The sequence below is a fragment of the Bos grunniens genome, chromosome 13 (assembly GCF_055505025.1).
Source record: "Bos grunniens cultivar Pamir isolate PY7600 chromosome 13, Bosgru_T2T1.0, whole genome shotgun sequence".
Lineage (NCBI taxonomy): Eukaryota > Metazoa > Chordata > Mammalia > Artiodactyla > Bovidae > Bos > Bos grunniens.
In genome coordinates, this window is record NC_141177.1 from 22,124,686 (window position 1) to 22,142,837 (window position 18,152).

General features: G+C 49.7%; 2 protein-coding genes across 11 annotated transcripts in view; one reads left to right on the forward strand and one right to left on the reverse strand.

The window, feature by feature from the left end:
• Positions 1 to 9,007, reverse strand: part of TTLL9 (tubulin tyrosine ligase like 9) — a 58,875-nt gene extending 49,868 nt beyond the window's left edge. For 4 of the 7 annotated variants that reach the window (XM_086332514.1, XM_086332513.1, XM_086332517.1 and 1 more), the window contains exon 1: positions 467 to 538. In XM_086332514.1, the coding sequence (XP_086188640.1) occupies positions 467 to 481 (15 nt within the window). In that variant the 5' untranslated portion in view covers positions 482 to 538. Of the gene's footprint in view, positions 1 to 286; positions 435 to 466; positions 539 to 8,886 lie in introns of those variants that run through there. The other 3 variants (XM_086332516.1, XM_086332518.1, XM_086332520.1) reach the window with 3 other exon arrangements.
• DUSP15 (dual specificity phosphatase 15) lies at positions 8,500 to 17,897 on the forward strand. Of its 4 annotated transcripts, none has more exons than XM_086332522.1 (7): positions 8,500 to 9,259; positions 9,990 to 10,023; positions 11,616 to 11,698; positions 13,829 to 13,878; positions 14,863 to 14,937; positions 16,054 to 16,225; positions 17,258 to 17,897. In XM_086332522.1, the coding sequence occupies exons 1-7, from the start codon at positions 8,543 to 8,545 to the stop codon at positions 17,528 to 17,530; spliced, it is 1,404 nt and encodes a 467-aa protein (XP_086188648.1). In that variant the 5' UTR covers positions 8,500 to 8,542; the 3' UTR covers positions 17,531 to 17,897. The 4 variants fall into 4 exon arrangements, with proteins under 4 accessions (XP_086188648.1, XP_086188649.1, XP_086188650.1 ...); XM_086332523.1 differs by having other exon boundaries at positions 9,082 to 9,270; XM_086332524.1 differs by lacking the exon at positions 13,829 to 13,878 and having other exon boundaries at positions 9,082 to 9,270.
• Positions 17,898 to 18,152: the final 255 nt, after the last annotated feature.

Consider the following 18,152-nt stretch of genomic DNA (forward strand, 5'->3'; position numbering starts at 1 on the left):
GAAATGGGGGCGTTGGTCTGTGCACTCCTAGAGGGCAGGGGTTTGTCCGTTTCACCTCTCCATTGACCAGTATTGGGCTGGCCTCAGAAAAAACAGTAATGAGCGTTTGTGGGGTGGATAGATGAGAGAGTTGCAAGCAGCCGACGGGGTAAATAGATTTCTAAACAGCTTTTCCAGATCAGGAAATCCGTAATTCTGAGCTTTCCACGGAGTCACAGAAATCGCTGACTATAGTTTAGAATCCTAGAGTTTCATAAATTTCTGGCTGGCAAGCCAGGTTTCTTACTCGCGCTGAAACTCCGGCGTTGCGCAGGATGCCGGGACTTGTAGTTTTTTCTCTGAACGCGTCATTTTCTTCCTTGCTAACGGGAATCCCTCCACGAGGACTCCTCAACTTCTGCACCCCTCTGCGATTTCTCTCCCTCTCTAGGGACGATGAACCATCTGGATCGAGGGGCATGCCTACCTTCGGTCGTGACATGATAGGATTCCCCAGGGCGCGATCCACACCGCCACTTTGTCTGGCTAGAGCCTTAGCGTCCCGTTGCCAAGGCGACGGAGGGAGGGCTCTGCCGTTCTGATTGGATGAGGTTAGGAAACTCTTTTCCGCGCAACTCACAGACCCCAGCTCAGAAGCCGTTGCGTGCCAAGGCGGCCCAGACCCCTCTAGTCCCTAAAATTTTCTCCCCCAGCCCTATGCCTCCGCGACCTAGCCGGAGACTGGCTGCCAGCCGAGGGCACTCACGCCTCGTGTCTCCTCCGGCTGCACTTCGGTTGACCTAATAGACCTGCATCTGAAAAGTTGTCAGCTTTTGGTCAATGAGATGGTTCTATGTTTCCTTACTCGGTCCCTCACAGTCACCTGGTCAGTTGCTCACGTGGCCAGTCAGTCACTCTAATTCTTAGGCACCAACTCAATGCCAGGACTCACCTCAACGTCTGCAGGAACCTCCTGACCCTCTAGGATTGCCCACTTTGCCCTATCCATTCCAGTTCATTCTTTGCACTGCTGGCAAAGAGCTCTTTAAAACACAAGCCTGATCTTGTCTCTCCCCTGCCTATAACCGAGCCATTTATTCCTTACTGCATCCTGTACTGGCTCCATGTCCTTCCCTGCCTTACTTCCCACTGCCCGGGGATCTATATACCTATATCTATATAGCTGATTAGAAACTATTTTCAAATTTTTGTTGTTGTTATTTTATAGCACTAAAAATATGTAGGAATATATCTAACAAAATATATGAAAGACATTTCATCAAACAACAAATTTTTATTAAACATCTACTGTTATGTCCTGGCTCATTCTTGACTCTGAGGATACAACAGTGAACAAAACTAATAAAGACAAAATTCTCATAGAGAAATTTACAAAACATTATTGAAGGACATTAAAGAAGGCCTGAATACGTGGAGGGATATACCATGTACATGGATGGGAAGACTCAATATCATAAAGACATGTATTTTCCCAAATCTAATCAGAATTTTTGAGAGCGATTGTCAAACCCAAACAACAAAGTTTATGTGTTGGGGAAGGGAGATATTTCTCTGCTTATCAAGTCACATATGGTGCAAAGAGGCAAATATTAATGGAATACGGTAGGGATCCTAGAAACAGACACAGATTTTTCTGTACTGATGTACAATAGAGGTAGAATCATAAATCCATAGGGAAATGGTGGAGAACTCAATAAATGGCACTGAGAAACTGGCTTTCCATAGGAGTAAAAAATTGATGCCTGATTCAAGTAGATTAAAGAATAAATATGGCAAGCAAATATTTCAGACTACAACTGACCCTTGAATGATGCAGAAGTTAGGGGCACCAACCCCTAAGCAATTGAAAAACCACCTATAACATGACACTTGGCCCTTCTTGTAGACAGTTCCACAACCTTGGATTCAACCAATATCTGATTGTATAGTACTGTATTATGCTTTTATTGAAAAATATCTGCAAACAAGTGGACATGCCCAGTTCAAATTCATATTATTCAAAGATCAACTGTGGAGTATGATTTTTTCAATAAACCACAACTCATAAGGGAAAAACTGATCTGTGACTTTCTCAAAATTTAAACTGCCATATAACACTGCTGTTGCTGCTAAGTCGCTTCAGTTGTTCTGACTCTGTGCGACCCCATAGACGAGAGCCCACCAGGCTTCCCCGTCCCTGGGACTCTCCAGGCAAGAACACTGGAGTGGGTTGCCATTTCCTTCTCCAATGCAGGAAAGTGAAAAGTGATAGTGAAGTCGCTCAGTCGTGTCCGTCTCTTAGTGACCCCATGGACTGCAGCCTACCAGGCTCCTCCGTCCGTGGGGTTTTCCAGGCAAGAGTACTAGAGTACTGGAGTATTGCCTTCTCCGACATATAACACAAGACATTATAAACCAGACCAAAAGACAAGCTACAGATTAGGAGTAAAAATCTTCAACCTGTATAACAAAGGGATAGTATTCAAAGAACTCTTGCAAACTGTTAAGAAAAAGACTCTCTCCCACAACCTGCAAAAGAAAAGTGGATAAAATACACAAATGGGGATTTGCAGTAGAAGAAACTGAAATCACTAATAAGTAATTGAGATATATACATAAAAATAATTATGAGATATGGTTTTAACTACATCAACCAGAAAAATATTAAAACATTTATCAATGCGAAATGTTTGTGAGCATGTTGGGAAACAGGAATCTTTATATGCTGCTGGTACATTCACACTTTGGAAGGCAACTTGGCAATATTTTATACATTGAACAGGCGCACACTTCACAACCCATCAGTTCAACTACTGAACATACGCTCTTTGAATACAGCTGCAAGACCTATGAACTACCTTTCATTTTGCAGCTAATGTGCAAGGTGACAACCTTCCCTAAAGAAGTTCTTACACTTGTGCAAGGGTTGTATGTATAAATATGTTCTTTGCATATAATATAAGCTGTTCTTTGTATTAGTGGAAATATTAGAAATGATTTAAATATCCACTAGTATGGTGATGGATGAATAAAATGTGATATAGTTTAATAATAAGATACTATATAGTGATAAAAATTAATGACTCAGCTCTATATCAATATAAAAATATCCCCCAAACTTATTTTTGAGTCAATAAAAGAAAGTTGTAGAAGGATAAATATTTTTAAAGGCTATGATTTGTGTTAAATATAAACACATACAAAAGTATACTCTATATACTACAAGTATATAGGTATTACAAATTTAAAAACACAGATGAAAGATGTATACCCAATTCATGACAGTATTGTCTGTGGGGAAAGAATTAAAGATGAGGAAAGAGAAGAAGAAATTTCAACTATGTCAAGTTTATTTGGAATTTTTTTAATAACCCAGTTGAAGCAAATATGTCAAAATATTCTTATCTGAATTTGTTTTTCAGGTTTTTTTTCTAAGTGAAAAATAAGCCATAGCAATAACAGAAAATCAGTACTATGAGAGATGACATTTAGGATACTTTGGGAATGCACAATGGTGGGGTCTAACCAACTCTACTGGAGTCAGTAGAGACTTTCAAGAGGAAATGGGAGTTCATCTGGTAAAGAAAATGGGAAGGGCATTCCAGGAAAAGGGAACAGCATGTACAAAATCAGAAGAGAGTGAAAACACGTTTGAGGAAGTGAATGCCGATCAGTGACCAGAAAAGAGCAAAGAGAGGGATGATGAGACGGCCAAACCTGTATGTTTTTGTTTGTTTCCTTTTTCACAGATGTGGAAACAGAGCCCTAGTGAGGGCTGTAGAACCCAGGCCTCCTAACACCCTGTCAATTGTTCTGTGATAATAATAATAACAACAATAATGATGATAATAATGGTGATGTGCTGTGTGCAGTCTCTCTAGTAGATACTTTAAATATGTCCTCGTTTTTAATCTTGCTACACACCTAAAGGGGCTTTTTCCCTCCTTGTTTTTTTTTTTTTATGGACCTAGAGATTATTATATTAAGTCAGACATATGATGTCATATTAAGTCAAATGTTTGATGTCACTTGTATGCAAAATCTAAAATAATGGTACAAATGAACTTACTTACAGAGCAAAAATAGGCTCAGATACTGAAAACAGGCTGATGATTACCAAAGGGGTTAGCAGGGGCAGAGGGATAAATTAGGAGTTCAGGATTGACAGATACACACTACTCTAAATAAAATAGATAATCACGGACTTCCTGATGGTCCAGTGGTTAAGAATCTGTGCTTCCAATGCAGAGGACATGGTTCAATCTCTGGTCCAGAGAACTAAGATCCCACAGTGCTATGAGGTATAGCCAGAACAACAATAATGAAAGGCAAGCTCCAGAATGGTGTATGTAGAATTGAAAGGTTGTTGTTGAATCACGCGAAGACACCGGGATTCTTGGCCCCTGGAGGAGAAGAATTCAATCCGGGGCCAGAGACGAGGCTTGATTGCTCAGAGCTTTTGTGTAATAAAGTTTTATTAAAGTATAAAGGAGATAGAGAAAGCTTCTGACATAGGCATCAGAAGGGGGCAGAAAGAGTACCCCCCCTCCTTGTTTTATAGACAGTAAATCTGAGGCCTGTACAAGTTAAGAAATTTGCTCCAAGTCACAGTGGCAGAAGCCTGATCCCACAAGGCTTTGTGTGCCATGCTAAGCAGGTTGGACTTTTCCCCAAGGACATTGAGTGTATTAGGTTCCTACTGCTGCTGTAATTACCGTAAACTGAGTGACTTAAAACAATACAAATGTATTAGCATATAGTTCTTGAGGTCAGAAGTCTAAAATGAGTCTAAGCTAAAATGAAGGTGTTGGCAGGCTTGAGTTCCTTCTGGAAGCTCTAGGAGAGAGTCTGTTTCCTTGTTTTGTCTTCCTTGGCTCATGGCCCCCTTCCATATTTGAAGCCAGAAATCATACCACTGTGACCTCTGCTACTGTCATCACACCCCTCTGACTCTTACACTCCTGCCTCCCTCTTTCACTTACAAGGATTCACTTATGTGAATCCAAGGTGGCTCCATTGGACCCACCCAAACAATCCAGGCTAATCTCCCCATCTCACAGTCAGCTGATAGCAAATTCAATTCCATCATCAGCCTTAATTCCCTCATAACATAACACGTTCCCAATTTTCAGGAATTAGAGAATGGACATTTTTGTCCATTAATTTGCCTACCATGGTGAACCACCGAATGGTTCTAAGCAAGGAAAGACAAGGTTAGAACTGCATTTTAGCATTTTCACGTTATTATTGGTTTTAGAAAACTGTCACTTAGTGACTCATTTAAGGCAAATTAGGCTTTGTAACAACTAACACTTTCAAAGGCTGAATAGTACATAGATATTAAATGTGTTAACTCTAATAACTACATTTTCCCAGGGTTTTTAATGTGATAGAGTTCTTTCCTACATGTGCTTTGAAAAACTCAAATAGAGGAACAGAGGGCTATGGGGTAATTGATCCCATATGAATGAGAAAACAGACTCTGGGGCATTTGGTCACCTGACCAGGTTCACACAGCTGTTAAGGCCAGGGTCATGAAGAGGAACTGGACTTCAGGCCCCCTTTTAGGCATTCCTTTAAGCTATCTGTGGGGTGGGACATTCTGGGAAACTCAAATCATACATCTTTGGCACAATATTTCACGTGTAACCTGCTACTGCTACTGTTGCTAAGTCATTTCAGTCGTGTCTGACTCTGTATGACCCCATAGACAGCAGCCCACCAGGCTCCCTTGTCCCTGGGATTCTCCAGGCAAAAGCACTGGAGTGGGTTGCCATTTCCTTCTCCAATACATGAAAGTGAAAAGTGAAAGTGAAGTCGCTCAGTCGTGTCAGACTCTTAGTGACCCCGTGGACTGCAGCCTACCAGGCTCCTCTGTCCATGGGGTTTTCCAGGCAAGAGTTCTGGAGTGGGGTGCCATTGCCTTCTCCACATGTGTAACCTAGGGCCCAATAAATAATATTTGTTGAATGGATAAATAGCCATGCTTTTACTTCTGAGGCACAGATAGTGATTTTCAAGGCAGGAAAACTAGGGGTCATCCTAGAATTCCTTCCTGTTCCCCATATCTAGTCTACATGCAAGTCAGCTATGCTTCCAAAATACTCATATGTGCTGCATCTGTCCCCTTCTTTCTGTTGAGTCCTGCCCCAAGGCCACAGAAACAGAGTCCAGAATCAAGATCACCTCCGAAGCTGACTGAGCTCCTTTGTAACCTTGCCCAAAGCCCCCTGATAGTCACTAACAAGCTTCCTGACTCCCAATTAAGCAAAGATGCCCATTCCAGTAAACACCCTATTGCACCTCAGTCAATCACCTAACACCAACCATCCAGCAGGAATTTTCTTTGTCTTGAGACTATAAAAATTGGCTATTAACCCATGAAAACTGTCAACTTTCCCTGGTCTGTCAGGAGGTCGCCCCCCTGAGCTTGCAGTGTCCATTTTATCTCTGCTGTTTGTTCTTAATACACTCACTCCATTCTGAAATGCCCTGTGTCTGAAAATTCTTTTCCAAATTGCTCTTTGACTGCCTCAACACTTTCCAGATTCTCAGCTCCCACTTCTCCCAGGGTACTGTATCTCTCAACATCTCTCCTGAAAACCTCCCTTCTTTGCCTCTCTAATCTACACTCCAGTTAGGGGCCAGGATGATCCATGTAAATCAGATGACATGGCCTCTCAGGTTAAAATTTTACTGTGAGGCTTTCCATCATGCTGAGAAGGAAACTATAAACACCCAATCATGGCCACACGTGTTCTTTCACTCTCTCCTCCTTAGCCTCATACTTACCACCTCCCTCTGGCCTCCTCCCCTCCAGTCCTACTGACTCTTCCCAAAGGCCAAGCTTTCCCACCAAAGAGCCTTTGCTTATGCTGTTCCTTCTGCTGGAAACCACTCTTTAAACATCCATGTCCTTCTTACACGTCAGGTCTTATCTCAAATGTCACCTGTTTAGAGTTCTTCCTGTCCCCCATTTTGTTTCTTCCACAGCAAATTTCCATTGTTTGCAAATGTTTTGTCTATTTGCTTATTTTGTTTGCCTTCCTTCTTAGCCCTGATGTCCAATATGCAGCTACCAACCACATATGGCATTAAGCACTTGACATGTGGCTAATCTGAACTGAGATGTGCTCCAAGTTTAAAATACACACTGGGTTTTGAAGACTGAATACAATTAAAAGAATGTAAAACATGTCATTAATAATGTTTAACTATTAACTACACATCGAAATTATTATATTTTTGCTATCCTGGGTCAAATAAAACCATTAATAACAACCTGCTTCTTTCTACATTTTTAATGTGGCTACTAGAGAATTTATGATAACCCATGTGGCTTGCATTGTATTCATACTGGGCAATGCCAGTCTAGGCCATTAGCTAAAAAGGTAGGAACCACCACCACCTTATCTACCTCTGTGTCACTACCATATAGAGGGTTGCTGCTGCTGCTGCTAAGTCGCTTCAGTCGTGTCCGACTCTGTGCGACCCCATAGATGGCAGCCCACCAGGCTCCGCTGTCCCTGGGATTCTCCAGGCAAGAACACTGGAGTGGGTTGCCATTTCCTTCTCCAGTGCATGAAAGTGAAAAGTGAAAGTGAAGTCACTCAGTCATGTCCGACTCTTCGAGACCCCATGGACTGCAGCCTACCAGGCTCCTCCGTCCATGGGATTTTCCAGGCAAGAGTACTGGAGTGGGTTGCCATTGCCTTCTCCAATATAGACGGTACTAACTATCTGTTGGATAATTTAGTTTTTATGAGAACCCTGGACACACAGCTGAGACAGGCAGTTCTATGTACACTACGAATTTGAGGAAGAAAGAAATACCAAAGAAACACTTTTATTTTCCTCCAGTCACTGTATTTCAAACAGGTTCCGTGGACTCGGTCCCCACCTTCCTGCTGCAGTCACCTACTACTGTAGGTGGAGAAGGGCAGGTGACTGCTGGAGGAGCAGAGCTGGTTTAGCGGTTACTATTTCAGTCCCCTAGGAAGTGTGTGCTCTCAATTATTTCGCATTCTCCAGCTTTAGTAACACACTGAGACATACAGTTAGTAGCTGGGAGCCCAAGGGGATTTGCCCAGGGTCATTGCACAGGTCATAGGTGAATGAATAGGGCCTGGAACCTTGGTCTCCATACCCACCTTTCCAGACTCCTGCCTCTAACTACACCCTGTTGCAGTCTCCTTTACTTCAAAGGACCCAGATGACCATAAGGCTCACTCATCTCCCTCCTCACATGTACCTCTGATTTATGGGAGCTCCTAAGTAGACTTATGCCTGGTCCCAGGAAAGCTGACCCAGATGGTACCCTCCTCAGAGGCCCAAGTGTATGAGAGGAAGAGACGGGAGGATGACTGGATGAATGGACAGACGGACCAGTGAATGGATGGAGTGCAGGAGGGGAGGACGGACCAGCTGCAGGAGACGGGGAGGAGGATGACTGGCGGGTAGGATGCCTGCATGGGGGCGGGGCAGGAGGGTGTACAAAAGGAAGGAATTACCCACTTTGCTTGCCTCACACAGAATCTGAAGATCAGAGGACCCCTAGAAGGAAATGGCAACCCCTCCAGTGTTCTTGCCTGGAGAATCCCAGGGATGGGGAGCCTGGTGGGCTGCCGTCTATGGGGTCGCACAGAGTCGGACACGACTGAAGCGACTCAGCAGCAGCAGCAGCAGCGATCCAAATCCAGCCCCCGTCACGTTTCTACCAGAAAACCGACAAAGCCGAAGAAGCCCGGCGTTTTGCCCCAGGGCCCCACAGGGAGGGCCGGGCCGAGCCGGAACTGGGATCCGAGTCTCTGGGCCCCGCGGCTGGGGGGCTCTCTCCGCCCCCATCCGCCGCCGTCCCCTCCCCGAGCCTGACGGTGCCAGGGTTGGGGGAGCGCCCCCACCCCCTACCTCCGGAGGTGGAGGCCCCACGCGGCCCCAACAAGCTGTCGTTGTCCCGCGGGCCCCGGGCCCGGCACACTGGGGCTTTGTCCAGCCCCCCACCGCGACCCACGGGTTGGGGGGGTGCGGCCCACGTGACCGAGCGGGTAGGAGGAGCCTGTGGCGGCCGAGGCGGCTCCAGCATTTCCCTCCCTGGCCGGGGGGGGCGGCGGCGGCGGCGGCGGCTGGGCAGAGCTGGGCCGAGCTGCGGACGCCGGGCCCCCCGATCCCCGCCAGGCTGCAGGCGCCGGGCCCGGGCCGTCAGGGCAGCTGTTACCCTTGCGTTCAGCGGGTGGCGAGCTGGGGTGCTCCCGGAACCCCGTGCCTGGGATCATGGGGAATGGTATGACCAAGGTAGGGGGCCGAGATGGCGCAGCCCGCCCCTGGCCGCCCCCAGTTCCGGCCGGGCGCCGGCCTCTGACCTTCTGGCTCTGGCTGGCTGTGTGTGTGTGTTTCTCCGTCTCCCCGGGTCTCTACGAGCAGACTTCAATGTCTGTCTCTCTGGGGCTGTATCTCTCTCTCTCTCTCTGACTGTGTCTCCGTGTCTCTGTGACTCTGTATTTCTTGCTGTGTCTTTCTGTGGCTCTCTGTCAACCCTAGGCTCTATCTCTCCCTGAGTCCCTTTCTCTGTCTCCATGTGTCTGTCTGCCTTGTCTCTGTCCCCCTGGACTCTCTAGTGCTGTTTCTCCATCCTTCCCCACCCGGACTCCCACACCCGCATGCCTCTGCCTGACTCCCCACCTGTCCCTACTTCCCACCGCCTCCTCAGAATTCTCCATCACCTACCTGCTACCGGCCAAGTCCACCTCTCCATTCGCCCCTCCCCTGTGCTCCTCCCACTCTCTTTCCCTAGGTCTTTGTGCCCTGCTCCTTCTTCCTCTCCCCCTACCCAAGCTGGCATCCCTTGGTGGCCTGCCTCTGCCGCCCTCCCTAGACCCCTCTCACAGAGAGTCCAGGCCCACAAGAGAGAGGACTCTGCTCCTTGAGTCCTGAGGGTCAGACACTCTTCACGAGTCTAAGGGGAGCTGTCATGCACCCCTACCCGTTTGACGCCCTGCCTGTCTCTCCTGTAGGTACTTCCTGGACTCTACCTCGGAAACTTCATTGGTGAGCACTGCCCACTCTGTCCCAAGGCCCTGGCATGCTCCCTGTCCCAGGCCTGTGTCCACCATTCATGCTCTGGCCCACGCACCCTGGACATGCTCAGGAATGGGGCTGGGGGCAGGGAAGTGATGCCAGGCTGGGAGCAGGGAAGAACTCATGAGGTCTAAGGGGGACGAGGGTGGAGGAGCGGCTCCAGTGCAAAGGGCTCAGAACACTGGACGCTGGGCAGGCCTGCACCTGCTGGGAGCCTCAGCGTCTGCCTCAGCACAAGGCCTACCCCCGCCTCTAAGGGTTTTTTGGGTCTTGAGGTTCTGGGCTGAGGTCTGTTTAGAGGTGCTGCTTCTAGCTGGGAAGCTGGGAACACTTCCCTGCACAACCTCCTCCTCAGAGGAGAGGTCTCTAGAGACTGGAGTCTACCTCAGAAACTTCACTGGTGAGCACTGCCCGCTCTGTCCCAAGGCCACGGCACTCTGCCTGTCCCAGACCTGTGCTAAGACATAGGCTGGTCTGGAGCTGGTGAGACCCGAGGCAGGAGAAGTCACTTCCATCAGTGGAGTCAGAGAAAGCTTCGGGGAGGGAGGGACATCTGCCTGGGACAGAGCTTTCTCCACCTACTCCTGTCCCCCCTGGGCTTAGGGGCTCCCCCTCTCCTAAACCCTAGTCCCTTCCTCCCTGGGAGCTTCCTCAGCAGTTCACACCACATTGACTTCTGAATATTTGGTAAGTAAGGTCTGAATCCTCTTTAAGTATGTAGGCTGATGAGGGCAGGGGTCATGAACTTGACCCCACAGTGCCACGCTCAGCCAAGTGTGCACATAGTCAACAGTCAATGTGGTGGATGATGAAGTGGGCATGGAGCGGAGATAGAGTGTTATTTACTTTGATGATAAAAGATCTTCATACGCTGGGAATCCAGCCCCTAGTGATGGTCACTGAGAGCTGTGGGGAGCATCTCCCTTGGTCATGTTTCATTTAACTTTCTAAATACAGATACACTATTTAAAACAAAAAATGGAAGTCTATTCTGCATGCTATTCTGAAGCCTGTGTTTTGCATTTAATATTTTGTGGACTTCCTTGCACGTCAGCACGTAGAGATCCATTTAGTGGCTGCAGAGTATTCAAGTATGAATATACCATTATTTATCCAGTCCCTTTTTGGGTTGTTCCCATTTTTAACTATTTCTGATGTGTTCACGGTCATAAGAAGAGAACATGGTCTTCTCCCACACAGTTTTCCGTGTGAGTTCATTCTTCTGTAGTCAAGATTCCTAAAAGTAGAATTGCCTGGTCAAGAATATGCCAGGAAAGGGTGTTTGCGATGGGAAGAATGGGGGGACGAGGCTGGGGAGGTGCTGAGCTGTTACCTGTGGGTACCCCAGTGGTAAGACTGAAGCCTAGGGGTATGACAGGGGTATGCCCCTGTCATGCTAGGGGCAAGAGGTGGCGAAGGAGCAGGGTGCTGGCTGAGGGTGGGCAAAGGTGGAGAGGGAGGGACCAGGAGGAGAGCAGGGCGGTGAGCTCCTGCCTCACTTGACCATCGGGAACATATAAATCACACCTGCCAGATTGGCTCAGACATCCTGTTTCTTTCAGATGCCAAAGACACAGATCAGCTAGGCCGGAATAAGATCACACACATCATCTCCATTCATGAGTCACCCCAGCCTCTGTTGCAGGTATGCCTTACCCCCACCCCAGGGCTGTGTGCATAGCGGGGGAGGGGTGCTTTACACCCCCACAGCACCCATTTATCAAGTACCAACTACGTGCCAGGTCCTATTCTGGCACATGGGCCTTCCTGAGCCGTGCTAACTCATTTGGTTAAAAACTGATCTGTTTTCCACTAGCATCCCTACTTGCTCCCTCTTTGGCAACTGAGAACCAGAGTGGTAAAGTACCCTGCCAAAGGCCACACATCCAGGAAGCTTAGCTCCTTGGCTAAGGAGCTGAGTTCTCACAGGGGCTTCCCATTGTCCAGCTGAATAGATGATTCCGGGCTCTGCATCTCACTTGTGACCTGGGGCTATGATTTTACCCATCTGGGTCTCTGATCCCTCAGCCCTGTCTGTCGCCAGGGAGCTGCGAGATGGTGAAGATGTTTTGCACACTGGCCTCCACTGGGAGGGTTGGTGCTAGTATTAAGTCCTGGAAAAAACAGGGTAAGGGTTATGACCTAGAGTAGGAAAGGCAGAAATCCAGGCCACATGTGCTGGAGTCCAGCGGTCTGAATTCATATCTTTACCACATTCTCTCTGGAACCTTGGGCCCGGGACTTCACCTCTCCAGACCTCAGTTGTCTGAAAAAGGGGGATTTTATAACAGTTCCTACCCCCACTGGGTTGTTGAGAGCCACATAATAAGTACTCAATAAATTTTAGCTGATATAATAACAAAGTTAATCATATTCTCAACCTATCAACAGAGCCCCTTCCTTCTTATCTGTTAGCGTCTGGGTCACCCACTGAAGGGAAGGAACACTGGGTGGAAAGGGGCCCTGGAGACCTGAGATCCAGACCAGCTTCTGTCACAGATTTGCTCTGTGACCTTGGGCAGGGTCCTCCCCGTCTCTGGGCCTGAGTTTCCCCTTGTGTCAGATTTGATGGTCTCTAAGAGCAACCTCTGATAATCTTTGGTTCTCAGTGTCATTTGAAGAAGAAATTTCCAGGTCAGTGGAGTCTGCTTTTGCTTTATAGGAGAGGCTTGTTTTGGAGTATTTGGAGAATGCAGTCACTACAGTGCCTGGGGAAGCTGTCTAGGCATGACTATATTTACTAATGAAATGATAGCTGGCAAAATGAGTCCTTGCTCCTACAGCCCTCCCCTCTCCTCACCAGCATCTCCCTCTCCATCCATCACAAAATTTACCAGTCAGGGTTTGATAATGCCCAGGAAGTTCAAGGCCAATTGTGTTGCAAACTGAAATTGCAAACCTTGCAAAAGATGCAGGCTCTAGTGACCTTGGGGAAGATGAGTTATAGAGAAGGGCTGGAATTTCACACAAGCCACTAACAGATGAGGACCTGGCCAGGGGGTCCCTTAGTCACTGGCTGGAGGTGGGCCAGGCCCTTGAAAAGAGCCATTTGAATATCAAAGGACGAAGAGAGGTTCTTGAGAAAAGTGCCTCTTGGAATGTGGGCAGAACTCATCTTTAAGATCTTGTGTGAAGGTTGGGTATGATATCAGAGCACGTTTGTTGGAGAAATTACTGACAATTCATACTTGATTATTTTAATAATTAGTACAGAATTGGGAAGATGCCCTGGAGGAGGGCATGGCAAACTACTCCAGGATTCTTGCCTGGAGAATCCCATAGACAGAGGAGCCTGGTAGGCTACAGTCTATGGGGTCACAAAGAGTCGGACACGACTAAAGTGACTTAGCATGCACAGAGTTTATAACCACAGTTCATGAACTAAAAGCTTATCTTCATAGTTTTTGTTTCTTTTCAAGATAATAAAATCTACTTTGCCCTTCTTACTATGTAATTTTGTAATCCTCACATGGAGGGGAGTCACTTTAAGTGACCCTTTCCCAGCTGTTAAATAAAAAGTCCCTGGGCCCATTTTTGGCAGATGCCCAAGCCACCCATGGGGTTAAGATACTATCTCCTCAGAAGGTTCTGGAACCATAGGTGGTCAGACCTGAGAGGCTCTCAGAGAAGGTGTCTATCCTCTGGGCAGAGACAACAGTGGCCCAGAGAGGGGCAGGAACTGGCCTAGGGTCTCGAGGTGCTTGGGAGGCCCAGGCTGGGGTCAGGGGGTGCAGGCAAGGGCTGCCCACTGCCCATGTGTGTTTTGTGCTTGCAGGACATAACCTACCTTCGCATCTCAGTGGCCGACGCCCCTGAGGTACCCATGTAAGTTCCTCTGGACGGGCTGACAAACAGGACAGCTGCCTCCTGTGGTGGGAGGAGGGGAGGTGGGAGGTGGCCTGAGAGAAGACAGAGAAGACTCAGGCCCCAGAGCTTTTCCTGGGGACCCCAGCACAGGTGGTCTCCCAGACTGCTTTGATTCTCAGCCATGTCCTTGCCTATGCCGCTGGCCAAGCCTTAACCTCCCAGAAGAGCTCAGTGTCCTCACCTATGAATGGAGAAAGCACCCTGTCCCTCAGGCTCAGATGCCCTCATGGGTTGGAAAGGGTCAGGCTCAGCCTGTTCCTGGCCTTGGAGTTAGGAATCTGGGTTCAGGCCAGGCTTTGCCGTTTACTTGCTGTGTGACCTTGGACAAATCACTTCCCCTCTCTGAGAGAGAAAAATGGATGTGTGGGGTGTGGGGATCTATCATCATCAAGGAGACTTTCAAGGATCAGATGGTACAGGTTGAGGCTCTAGGACAGGGCCTGGTGTGTAACGGGGGCTCAAAAAGCAAAGATTGTTTGTGTTATTAGTAGTAGGGGCCCCCAGCCTGCGGGGGACCCAGACAGACACTCCTTACCCTTGGGAATCTTGCTCCCAACCCCACTGCTGGCTGTTGTCCCCAGGTGCTCTGATTGTAGACCCCAGAGGGGTGGGACTCCTCCCGCCCATTTCCTTGAAAGATCAAGATGAATCCTCCATGAAAACAGGATCCACAGGACCCGTTGAGGAGGTGCTCCTGCCTCTGTGGTGGGATTTCATCTAAGGCTTCTCTCACCATCTGAAATGCCACCATTATTGCACACACACTTCTCCACCTGTACTGCAGCATCGGCCCCTAGTCACCTCACGTGTCAGCTGACCTGAGGGCCCAAGGCTCTTTGTCTGTCTCTTGCCATCCCAGAAATGGAGGGTGGGGGGGACAGCTTCTTGGAGACCTGTGCCCCCCGACCCCAACACTCAGTACTTTCTTGCTTTCTTCTCTAGCAAAAAGCACTTCAAGGAATGTATCAACTTCATCCACTGTTGCCGCCTCAATGGGGGAAACTGCCTTGTACACTGGTGAGTTAGGAAGGGCGTGGGGGGAGGGGAAGTGAGTGAGTGTCCTCCATCCTGAACACACCCTCATCCTTCGGGGAGTGCAGCCTGTGATCGGGCTTCTGCAGCCTGTCACCATGCCTGACAGTCCACCATTCATCTGACAGCCTGATGGATGACACTCTCCCCAGCTGTGGCCAGATAGCTGTTTCTCCCTGAGACTCAATTATCTCATCTGTAAAATGGGGGACAGACTGTTGACCTGATGGGTTATTGGGAGGAATAGGTGAAGTCATGCAGGTAGTTCAGCATCCTCCAGTAGTTCCGGCTCTTTCTCCTCCCCTCCAGCCTTGGAGGCTATAGTATAGGGCAGTGAGGAGGCCCAGGCTGGGAGATGGGACCTTTTGAGTTTTCCCAGGACCTCCTGGCCCTGTAGATGTCATTCATCCCATGACTTCTCACCACGCTTGCTTCAGGGAAGGTCTGCCTGAGCCATAGGGACACCTCCTCTAGTCTGTCTCTCCCCCTCTCTCCTTTCCTTGCTTCAGCTTCACTGGTCATCTCTCCATTCTTCAAGTCCATCTGGATCCCACTCACATGGTCTTTGTACACTGCCGGAATATTCTTAACAATCCTTACCCATTTTTCAGAATTCAGCTTGTTGTCACTTCTTTGGGAACCCCTTCCCTAATCCTCCATATCCCTTCCACTAGATGAATCCCTCTTCCTATACCATTTCCTAGCCCCTGGACTCATCTTCAAAGCAATTATCACCACCTGAAATTGTCTCCCTGGTTAGTGTCTGTCTCTCCTAACCATCTTATAAGCCCCAGGCTGGCAGAGACTATGTCTGTTTTATTCCCAACTATATCCCCAGTACCTGAAAAATCACAGATGATCAGGAAACATGTGTTGAATGATTGAGTGAAGTGATGTTTCACTCAGGCCTTTGTTGTGGGTGAATGCCAGGCAGAGGGTACAGCAAAGGCAAAGGCTTGGATGTGAGAAGACAGGTTTTGGCAGGTTCCTTGTAGTTGGAGCTCAGGAGGCAAAGGTGGGAGAGCTGAGTGTGGATTCGGTGCCTGGGGGACACAGAGGAGACTGGGCCTAACCTGAAGTTTTGGGGGTATGGTGTCCCAGCTTTGCAGGCATCTCCCGAAGCACCACCATCGTGACGGCGTATGTGATGACTGTGACGGGGCTAAGCTGGAGGGACGTGCTTGAAGCCATCAAGGCCACCCGGCCCATTGCCAACCCCAACCCAGGCTTTAGGCAGCAGCTTGAGGAGTTTGGCTGGGGCAGTTCCCGGAAGGTAGGGGCTGCAGCTCTGTGGTAAAGAATCCGCCAATGCAGGGGACGCAGTTTCAATCCCTGGGCTGGGAATATACCCTGGAGGAGGATATGGCAACCCACTCCAGTATTCTTGCCTGGGAAACCCCAAGGACAGAGGAGCCTGGCGGGCTACACATGGGGTTCCAAAGAGTTGACACAGCCGAGCAACTGAACAACAACAGGGGCAGGGGCTGGGGCAGGGGTGCGAGACTTCTGACTTGAGCTGAGCACTGACTGGAAAGAATTTTGCCTGTGCTTCAGACCTGGCAGATTTTTCTGAGGTCTTGAACTTGTGGCTCTTGAGCTAACTTAGCCCCTAGGTGTATTTTGTTTGGACAGCCAGAGGTTTCCTTCTCCTTTTTAACTTAGGATGTGTATACCCGCGGGCCAGATTATGGACCCTTCAATTTGGCCAGGTGCCAGCAATGCCCACTCTGCCTGCCTGGAACCTGAAGGCATTTGAGCCTCTGGCTCCTTTGGAGAGACCTGTCCAGTCCCTACTCCACCCCTGGGTCCTTGAGGAGGCCAAAGCAATACCTTCTCCTGTGCCCACTGGGCAGATGACACGTGGAGATGTCAGGGACTGAGCCAACCCTCCCCTCTCCCCGGAACAAGAGATGAGAAAGGGAGAGAGAGAAGCAGCCAGTGTAGGAAGCCAGGCTGGTTCCCAAACTTGTCTGCAAGGCTGTATTAGGAAAGAGGCGAGTTGTGCAGGCTGGGGAGGGCTTAGTGTGGTCCCCACTGTGCAGGTGGAGGGGTCACTTCAGTAGGTCTGGAAGTTGGAGTGTCAAAGGGGAAGAAGGGGATTCAGGGAGAGGGAAGGGACTCGGAGGGAGAGGGGGCTCACTGAGGGGGATGGAGACCCCAAGGGAAGCTAAGAGGACGCTCAGGAAGGGGAGGGGCTTAGCAAGGTGTGGGGAGCTAGTAAAAGAGCGGAAGGTCTAAGGATGGAGAGGGGACCCGGGGCCGGGGACCGACCCCGCCCCTCTTCCCGCCCCTCTTCCCGCCCCAGCTTCGCCGGCAGCTGGAGGAGCGCTTCGGCGAGAGCCCTTTCCGCGACGAGGAGGAGGTGCGCGCGCTGCTGCCGCTGTGCAAGCGCTGCCGGCAGGGCTCGGCGACCGCGGCCGCTTCCCCGGCGCCCAACTCCACGGCCTCGGAGGGGACCTTGCAGCGCCTGGTGCCGCGCTCGCCCCGGGAGGCCCACCGGCCGCTGCCGCTGTTGGCGCGCGTCAAGCAGACTTTCTCCTGCCTCCCGCGGTGTCTGTCCCGCAAAGGCAGCAAGTGAGGATCCCGCCCCCGCCGTGGCGCCCCTCGTCCTCCCGACTGGTCCCCCTTCTGGGATCGTCCGGGCTTCTCACGGCCTTCAGGAGGGGCCCAGCGCCCGTGGGAGCCGCGCGGCGGCCTGATCCCTGCCCCTGCCCCTCTGCCCTCCTGGCTTGTCTGCGTCCGCAGTCCGTGTGTCCTCCATCTGTGTGTGTGGCTCTGTGTCTGGGCTGGCCTGCTGCAGCCACCTGGTGCCTTAGTCCTTGGGCTGGGGGAGGGCGCCTCCCCCCCGCCCCGCCCCATTGAAGGCGGCGGGAGTGGGAATGGGTGAGGGGGAGGGCTGGATGGGCCTGGAGGATATTAAAGAGACGCAGAAGCTGCCGGTCTGATCTCGTCTCCCAGTCATTCAGTCCTTGAGCTAAGGTGAGGGGGCGCTGTTCCTGACGCCTGCAGGAAACAAGAATGGGAGGAAGTTTGCATCCCCTACGGCCTGAGGAGCCTGCCATCTTCCCAGCACTGCAGTGGGCTGGGCTGAATTCCGCTTCCTTTATCCTCACAGCTCTCTCTCCCTGGAGCCCTGGTCTCCTGAAAAGGCCCCCAATTCCTCTTTCTCTTTGAAGCCCCTGACCCCTGGCTGAGCCCCT